The sequence below is a fragment of the Poecilia reticulata genome, unplaced genomic scaffold (genome assembly GCF_000633615.1).
Source record: "Poecilia reticulata strain Guanapo unplaced genomic scaffold, Guppy_female_1.0+MT scaffold_271, whole genome shotgun sequence".
NCBI lineage: Eukaryota > Metazoa > Chordata > Actinopteri > Cyprinodontiformes > Poeciliidae > Poecilia > Poecilia reticulata.
In genome coordinates, this window is record NW_007615052.1 from 75,513 (window position 1) to 84,975 (window position 9,463).

The window sequence follows — 9,463 nt, forward strand, 5'->3', positions numbered from 1 at the left end:
GAAGCACATAGGCAAACATTATTGTCATTCAACTGCACATTTATGAAGCACATATTGAGAACATTTTTGGTGTAATGCGCAAAAAATAAAATAATAAACAAAAAATATAAAAAAGACCAGTAAAAAAATAAGTATAGATATTAATGTATGAAATAAAAATATTAGTGGGAATTTGGCAGTCTTGAGCACTTTACAATGTTTTGTTTATTTTCTCTGACTTTTATAGTGTCCCAATTCAGACATGGTAATTTTTATAACAAATTGTCTATATTGGAAAAGAGCAGATATTTGTCACTAACAGCTTGCCATAGATCATGACACCGAATTGTACTTTAGCTACGTTAAAGAAACGTTTATTGACTACTCGACAGGTAAGATTAGTTTATCTTGCATTAAAAACTAAGATTAGAAATATATTTTGGTAGAAATTTCCATTTTCACCGTATTTAATGATTTTCCCGGGGAAACACGTCGGAGCTCTGGATTTTCCTACCCTCCTGAACGCAGCATCAGCTCATCACCAGCCGCCGCCGTCAGTCAGTCAGGTGTGGCCGCGGCGGTGGGGAGGCATTCCGACCGGAGACAGCGCTGTTCCAGCCGAGGCTAAAACTAGCGACTAGCCGCGGAGCCTGGAAACATGAGCCGCCGTCCGAGCACCGAGTCCGCCAGATGACCGAAGTAAGTGCTCCATTTCCCCGCAGCTGCTCCGGAGTTTGTCCGGGCCGTTGGAAGTTTCCTGACATTCCAGATTCAGGGCCCACTCCGTCATTCCAGGGTGGGAAAACAAACCTGGAGGGCTGCGCGACTGTTCACACTCTCCAACAAACTCATTTAAATGTTTATTTGTTTCCCTGCTGGACTGTCCTGCTGTTAAAATGCGTGTTTTGTGTGTGTTTTGGGGGTTTAAGACCGACCGGGGCGACCACCCGCCCGCCCGCCCACCGGTTCGGTTCGCAGCTGAAACTTTTGACCGTTGGTGCAAAACATCAGTTTCACATCCAGAAAAGTCCGCAGTGACATGTTGTTAAATGGAGAACTAGTTTTACTACAAGTTATTCCGATTAATGTCAGGGATAGGAAACGATACGGAGATCTGAAAATGATCGTTTTTGCGTTTTTATGTTCAGCTATAAACATTTTTTTTTCTTTTAATGGACTGAAACCATTTTAAGGATCATGTGATGAATGAGAACGTTTTGATATGGAAATAATTAATGTTTAAATGTGAAATGCGTTGATTAAATTTTGAAGCTATGTTAAAAGTATTAATATTGTTATAATGTCATCGCTTCTTGGCTACACTTCCTTGGAAAACAAAATTCTCCAGAACCAAACAACTTCTTGAAAGTAAATAAAAAAAGACTCATAATCAACATTTCCATAGTTTTTTTCCCTAAGTGTTAAAGCAAAAGGAGCCTGTTGAGTCATGCCCTCAAAACCGGAAACGCACCTCCATAAAAGGGCAGTGACACATGCCTCACAGCACCCTGTCAAAATCTGTCATAGTAGTTTGTTTTTAACAAAACAAACTTTTCTACAGGATAACCTGTGTGCACATAGACGACAGAGAAACGATGCACTGAGCATAAATGGCTTGAGAAGGGAGTCAACAGCCGGACCACGTCAAGAACAAAGCTAAACTAATTCTCTCCTTTAGGTGTAGCCGCGATAATTAGCTTCATCCTTCAGTTCATACCATTTTTCTCTGTGTCTAAGCTAAATGAAGGAGAGTGTTTTAGCATTAGCTTGAGGAGCTAGCATTAGCTTGAGGTAGCTTTTTAACACCATGTAGTTAAACTTTGAATGGTGAGACAGAAGTTATTGTCTGAATAACTTTTTGTTAAACAGCTTAATGAGTAAGATGTGCACCAGTTATGTGGAGAAAAGTGAAATTTTCGCAGTTTGTGACTACAGTACAGAGATGTTGGGGGAAGCTTGTGCTGGTCCACATCATATTCAAGATGCTGGTCAGAAGAGGAGCAAACGTTGCGTCTGTCTGAAGGCCATCAGAAGGTTTTTTCATTTTTTTCTGTTCTAACATTTAAGTCAGTTGTTTTATTTTATTATAGCTGCTTATCTATATTGTTTGCTTCCGTTTGTCTGTCTGCTTGCTGTTGATACAAATTAATTTTACTACTGAGGAACAAATAAAGGATCATTAAAATAAACAAACAAAACAAACACGGGTCTACTCCAGGTAGATCTATAAAACAGCAACTCTGTAAAGTTTTTCTATTGCATCATATTTTCTGTAGTGATCAAATTCAGCTTGCAATGGTTTGGTTGTTTGATTCACTGTTTAAAGCTGACTGAGCAGCTGATGAACATTTTTCATGCCGCAGTAAAATGGAGCATTGTGGGATTTTGGGAAGCGCATCTCGACGGCGCTCAGACTGACGGAGTGTCATATTTGACCAGCTAGCGTTAGCTTAACGCGACCAGGAAGATAAAGCCTCATTGTTTCAGTTAACTGAGTTTCTCTGATCCTCTCCATGGTCAGTGATGTAGCATTAGCAATGTTAGCATGTGGAATCCTTCAGTATTCCCTTTATTCCTTTGCTTCAGGGGAAAGTACCAAACAACGCTGCTGTTAGCCTGGTTAGCAGCAGTTTGGCAGATATAAATGCATCTGTTTGTCGATTTTGATGCAAATGAGTAACTTTAAATTGTTTTCAAGCATGAATAATTATTTTGCCAACCTAATGAATAAGATATTATCTTGGATAGTAGTCGGATCTCACGGAACGTAATAAAAATCTTTTAATGGTGAAACCTTTCGGCCGATTGAAAAGCTGAGCTGACGGTTCTCCAGCAGGCAGGCGCTGGAAACAGGAAGTTGCTACAGAAGCTGCTGCATTTACGTCTCCGTGACGTGTGGATGGAGCCCTGAAGGCCCGGCTGGCGCCCTGCTGGGTTCCTCCAGCACCGGATCCAGCTGAGTCAGAGAGCAGGAAGTGATTAGTGACTCGGGAGCGGCTCAGTCCAGGGCAGCACCTTCTATCGGCGCCGATTTCCTTCGTTTTGGGAGATTGGTGATCGCTGATACTTGCATGGGAAGCAGATCTTCCTCAACAAAAGTCTGAAAATCAGCCACAGACCTTTTCTGCTCTGCAATGAGAGGTTTGACTGTTGGCCCCGCCCACTGGGCTTAGCCCCGCCCACCGGACTGAGCCCCGCCCACTGGCATAGCCCCGCCCACCGGGCTGAGCCCTGCAGGTTTGCAGGTAACATTAGTGACCCTCCTGTTGCCAACTCGGCAACTTTTATTTCAGACAAAAAAAAATTATGGGCCAAAATCGGACTGGGCAGGTCCGACTTTTTAAAGGTCGGGAATCGTCCGGAAAGCTGCACCTGCAGCTCAGTCAGTAAAAATCGTCACATTTCTCCTCCTGTCTGTTTCAGGTTCCCTCATCCTGAAACCCTGAAGTAGAAGAAGAAGAAGTGAGATCTGTGACTCCACCTGACCGCTGGGGAAAGCGAAGTGAAACAAGGGAACAGAAACGGGAACGCCTCGCTCCGGCTGATTTGGGACCAGAACCGGCACAATGCCTCGGTGATGGAGTAGCTGCGGGTCCAGAGCCGTGGGTGCGGCGCTGCTCCGGCGGGACGGGGATCGGCTGCAGGAGGGCGGCTGTGACATGCTGAACGCTGCGGCGCTGCAGAAACGCTGTGTCTGGATTCACCTGGAAATGTTCCCCGACCGGAGCTGCTGAAGTAAACGCAAACTGCATGTGCTCCTGGGGGGGTCAGAGGTCACCTCCTCATATGAAACTGGTTTTACTGGGAAAGTGGAAACGCGGCCATTCAGATGGCAGGAAAAGACTACAATCATCTCTTTAAGCTGCTCATCATTGGAGACTCCAGTTAGTATGTTTTACTAAAACTCCTTCAGTTCCTTCACCGCAGAATCAGCTCAATGTTTTCATTTCCCCATAAAGGAGAGTTTATTATCCTGAACTGCAGGATCCACAGATCAAGACAAACACATAATTATCACGTTTATAGTGGTTGTGTGAAGTAAGTAGGAGCAGTCAGTATCTTACCTGCAGTCTAATTTATGGCTCAGTGTTAGAGCCAGCCTAAAAAAAATTAATGACAAGACTACAAATTTACAACAATGAAGCTGAAATAAGAGAGTAAAGTCAAAATTATACATTAGTCTTTTTTTAAAAATCGCAATAATATGAGAATAAATATGTCTGACAATGAAGTTTGAATAATAAACAGAACTTTAAACTTCTGTTTATTATATAATATGAGAAAAAAGAAGTTATAATACTAGAAAGCTGTAACAGTTTGACATAAAGTTGTAATATTAGCAGAATGAAGTCGCCTTTTTTTAGAATTACACAAAAAGTAAAACATGAAAATAATAAATGATCAGCAGCAGAAGTTTGAAATGATTCGACGAGCTGCTCGTAACTGAAGCTTTTCTCACTAAAACAACTTTTTTCCAGTAATTTTACAACTTTATTCTGGTAATATTGTGTCTTATTGCATTTAAGGAAAAAAATCTCAGTCCAACATTAATTCCTTCAGTTTTTGTCCAAATCTTAAACATTTCCACCCGGAAAGTAATTTTTGTTGTTGAGCCTTTAAACCACAGCAACATATTAAGATGAAAGAAATGTTAAAAAAGTTTTATGTGAAGTTATAATAACTAATAAATAAAATGATCTGGCAGCAGAAACCAGGCGGATCCTGGAGAATCCTGGAGAATCCTGGACTTCAGTCTGAACCGTTTCTGTTTCGCTGTCGGCTTTTCCTGATTAGCTGCTGATGTGTAACTGATGCCACTCAGTAAATTAGAATATCGGTTATTTATTTCTGAGTAATTTAGTCAGCAGTAAAAATCTTATTGATTCCATGAAGCAACAGCCAGTTTGGTTTTACTTGAAGCAGGAAGGACACATGACAGTGAGGCTGGTTGAGCCAACAGGTCGCTGGAAAGTTTAGTGGAAGGTAAAAGTCTGGTTTACTAAAGCAAATGAGCATTTTGATGCGGAGTGTGAGTTTTGCTCCTGCAGCTTCTGGTTCAGCTGGCCTCTCCCTGCTGGTTTTACTGGGAGGAAGCCGCGGCGCGGCGCGGCGCCTGCCGGTTCCTCGGACCAGTTTGACCGCGACTCTAATCTGGCGTCTCATCTGTTCCTCCTCAGATGTGGGGAAGAGCAGCCTGCTGCTGCGCTTCGCAGACAACTCCTTCTCCGGTGAGTTTCTCTGGCTGCAGGTCGGCCGTTTCATCAGGTTCAGGCACCTCGGCGCTGCGCCGGCGTCCCGACACGCCTGCAGGGCGAAGTTATGAAGAAAAACTGGAAATGAGCCGCAGAGCCGCTTCTCTGCTGCTGCTTCTGTTTCCCAACCCGCAGGCTTCCTGCTCGCTCCCCCGCCACACTGAAGGAACCGCGCTGCAAACCGGTTTTATTTCAAAACGCTCCGTGGAAGTCAGAAACCGATTCGGTGAAAAAACAAAGAATTTGATCCGTATCAAACCATCAGCATAAAAACTTTACAGCAAATATAAGAATAAAGGAACAAAGTGAAAATGTATTTTCAGCCATTTTTGTTGTTTTGGCCTCAACATGTGCAGCTAATATCCATACAAACTCTGAAATTATAAACTTAAGAAGTTTTAGTAATTAAATTGTATTTGTTGTTAAATAAAATATGTATTATTTATTATTAATTGAATTATTTGGGGACATTTCTGAACCCAGGAGTCTCTGAAACATCAACTGATCTGTTTCCAAATGAGAAAAATGTTTTTAAAATCTTTTTATCAACATATTTTTATTATGAGTAACAAAAGTCCAATATAAATACTCATTTTTATTTGTTGATGTTGAACAAACTAATAAAAAGCTAATTTTAGCAATTAGTCTGTTTTAGTAAAAACATTTTTTTATCCTTTATTTGAGAGAAGATTAAATTTCTGACATGAGATAAAAATCGGCAGTAAAAACGACTGAATAGGAATAAATTATAGTGATTCAATGGATTCAGCATAGAATCAATGATGCACAGAAAAATGAAGCAACAGATTCAAATATTTAGTTAAAAACGGTAAAAATGCAGGTTTGTGATGCTTTTCTAACTTCCTGCAGGCAGCTACATCACCACCATCGGAGTGGACTTTAAGATCCGGACGGTGGACATGGAGGGCGAGCGCGTCAAGCTGCAGATCTGGGACACGGCGGGCCAGGAGCGGTTCAGAACCATCACCTCCACGTAACGCTGCCTCTCCGCTGGCTTTCTGTTCTCGTGCCGCATCGTAGCGCTGATCCTGCGCCTTGTGCCGACAGATACTACAGGAACACGCACGGCGTCATCATCGTCTACGACGTGACCAACCCGGAGTCCTTCGTCAACGTCAAGCGCTGGCTGAACGAGATCTCGGAGAACTGCGACAACGTCTGCAAGATCCTGGGTGGGTCGGCTGCTCCGCCAGCGTTCACACCCCGAAACGTTTTCACTTCTTCTGCAGATTTAAGGACTTGGAGGCGATGGATTTAAAACAGAGTAGCACTTTTTCTACTTACACTAGTGCGTAAAATAAAAAGACTAACAAACCCTGAACATCTGGTGAAGCATGTTGGGTAATCAGGAGGATTTTGAAAGGGCTCAATTTCCAGACACCATAAAACGGCTGGATGTTTTTTATAGCACTCTGCAGCTGTTGTTACATCAAACAGTTTCTACAAAGTATGTATGCCACACTTTTCAGATTTGTAAAAAAAATAGTTCTTCCATTTCATAGCGATTCTCTTTCTGTTGGTTTATAGCATAAAATAAGTTTAAGGTTTATGTTGTAATGTGACAAAACGGAGACGCTGATCAAATGTTGCAGCTATAATTAGTTAATCTGTTGCACCATGCAGACGCTCTGTCTGCTCTGAGGAAGGAAAAGGTAACATACTGCAACCTGAAGCGCTCTCACGTTGTTCAAACCGCCTGAACTTCCTTCTGAATGTGGAGTCGTTGAAAACAGAAAATCAAAACCAGCTTTTTGTTTGTTTTCATTTCTTCATTTCTGCTCAGTGGGGAACAAGAACGACGATCCGGCCAAGAAGAAGGTGGACACCCAGGACGCCGTGCAGTTCGGGGCGTCGCTGGGCGTCCCTGTTTTCGAGACGAGTGCCAAAGAAAATAAAAACGTAGAAGAGGTGAAGGATTTTATTATTTTGACATTTTTACCTAAAGATTCCAACTAATCAACTTATTGGAGCTAAAATTATATTTTCTGTCAAAGTTTTAAATGTTTATTTTCAGCTAAAAAAAGCAACAAAAGTCCAAATAAAACCTGAGCAGACGCTCAGAAATCCTGAAAACGTTTGAAACGCTTTACTTTAATGGGATTGTTGCTTTTTTTTATGGATAAAAAATGATTTTATCTCGAGATTCTCAGTTCCTGCATAAAAAATGATAGAAAACATTTAACCTGATTTTTACCAAATAACCTGATGGCAGGTTAAAATGGATTCGACTTCAGAATCAAGGACAGCTAGCAAGCTACTGTTAGCATCTGTTAGCATAGTTGTTGCTAAAAGCTAATGTTGACAGAGGCTGCTAACATTAGCTTTTCCAATGATGAGAAAAAATGTTTAATTATTCATCAGAATTTCTGGTTTTTATTTTTCATGTTGAAGAACAAACTACTTTCTAAGGCTGTTTATTTCACATTCTGTCGTTTTCAAAATGAAGCTGAAATAAAGTAGAAGATGCAATAAAAAAATGATTAAAATAATAAAAATTGTAAATTTTTAAGTCAAGTTAATTTCTGGAAAACGATCTAAATTCAAAAACATGTTTTTAAGGATTGATTGCATCCTAAATATATAATTGCTATGAATATAAACACTAACGTACTGATCTAATGAAGTTTTACTAATTTGCAGAAAAACCAACTAAATGTTATTTATACTTCCTGTCTTTGGTTTGTCAAAAGTGAATTATGACTTTTTGTCAAACAGAATAAAAGACAAAATGAATTTTCAGCAGAAAACTAAAGTGTTTGATTTAAAAACCATGAACATGAATAATTTAGTCATTTAGGTCACATCTGATGTTTCCCAGTTAAAATGTTTTAATGTTTTCTGACCAGCAGAACCTCCAGGTTTAACCGGGACGTTTTCTGAAGCACATCCAGGTCTGCTGCTCATGTTCGGTTTTCCTCTCCAGATGTTCATGGCGTTTACCCGCATGGTGCTCCACGCCAAGAAGGAAAGCCGGGACCGCGCCGAGAGGGAGCGCTTCCGGGAGAAAGACACGGTCAACATCAGCACCCAGAAGGACCGCGGCCACCGCAAGCGAGCCAAGAAGTGCTGCTGAGGCTCTGTGGCGGCGCGGAGCTGCAGCGCAGAGCTGCTGCTGCGGCGCTGCTGCGACCTGGAGCTGCTGCTGCGGCGCTGCTGCAGCACGGAGCTGCTGCTGCGGCACAGAGCGGCCGGCGGTTCATGGTTCAACCTGAGGGAAAAGTCTGCAGCACTGACCAGGAGCTGAGGCAGCAGGCCGCTGTTTCACCTGTTTCACGCTCTCTGCATGGCTCCGCCACGTTTAGGAAAACTAAATATTCCTCCATATGCACTCGGATGCAAATCTGATCCATTCATACATATTTTATAACTTAAGACAATAAGATGAAAGTTTGTGGTTTTATGGATTAAACTGGACATGAAACAAATGATCAGCTTTTCCCACCTGAAGCTGTAGAAATATCCCATTTAATCAGATTTATTTTCCCCCTGAAAACTGTAATCGTTAAAAAGCTAAACATTAAAAAGGCTGTGATTAATAATTCCTCCTGAAGTGAACTAATATCTTCTGGAGAAGCTTCCAGACGTTTGGTCCGACGGCAGCTGACGGGGTAAAAACACCGGCCTGTTCCTTTAACTTCACTCCTGAACCTGTTGGGTTTTTCTGTTTTGATCCTCAAAGGGACAGTTTGTTACTAAATGATGAGTTTGGTAATCTGCCTCGTTTCAGTCTGAATGGCTTCATAACCTCCTGTGAGCTTTTAATGTCTGCTGCCATGAAAAGGTTCAAATAAAGCAATAAGCCCAGATGTTCACTAAATCCTCCTCATGTCTGTAAAATGTTCTGCCTGGCGTGTAGAAATGCATCCGTCTGCTGCTGTTTGTGATGCTTTTTACAGAAAATAAACGTTTAAAGTTTCTGGTGTTTCCGACGCACTGAAGCTTCTGTTCAGAGGAAACGGCAGGAAAATGAAAAAACATAAAATCAGCTGTTAGGTTATGGCTGAATGTTGGAAAATTAAAATATCCCAAGTTTCTCCTGAAAAATAAGTGCTTGGATTTCAATCCTTGAATAATAATTCAATAATAATTCAAGGATTGAAATCCAAGCACTTATTTTTCAGGAGAAACGTGGGGATAACCAATATGTTATGTTGGTTAAAATACAGGAAAAATACAGGAAAATTAAAATATCCCCACGTTTCTCCTGAAAA

The 9,463-nt window shown here is 41.4% G+C and overlaps 1 protein-coding gene across 1 annotated transcript; it reads left to right on the forward strand.

The window, feature by feature from the left end:
* Positions 1–510: 510 nt before the first annotated feature.
* LOC103460653 (ras-related protein Rab-35) lies at positions 511–9,174 on the forward strand. The gene is made up of 7 exons (XM_008402928.2): positions 511–678; positions 3,403–3,863; positions 5,157–5,207; positions 6,102–6,225; positions 6,300–6,424; positions 7,036–7,160; positions 8,176–9,174. Exons 2-7 carry the CDS (start codon positions 3,809–3,811, stop codon positions 8,323–8,325), a joined length of 630 nt encoding a protein of 209 aa, XP_008401150.1. The 5' UTR covers positions 511–678; positions 3,403–3,808; the 3' UTR covers positions 8,326–9,174.
* Positions 9,175–9,463: the final 289 nt, after the last annotated feature.

Excerpts from the sequence above, each read along its gene's own strand:
- LOC103460653 (XM_008402928.2), top strand. The coding sequence starts at position 3,809 with ATGGCAGGAAAAGACTACAATCATCTCTTTAAGCTGCTCATCATTGGA. Across the intron at positions 3,864-5,156 it reads GCTCATCATTGGAGACTCCA|ATGTGGGGAAGAGCAGCCTG; the intron begins GTTAGTATGTTT and ends GTTCCTCCTCAG. Across the intron at positions 7,161-8,175 it reads AAAATAAAAACGTAGAAGAG|ATGTTCATGGCGTTTACCCG; the intron begins GTGAAGGATTTT and ends TTTCCTCTCCAG.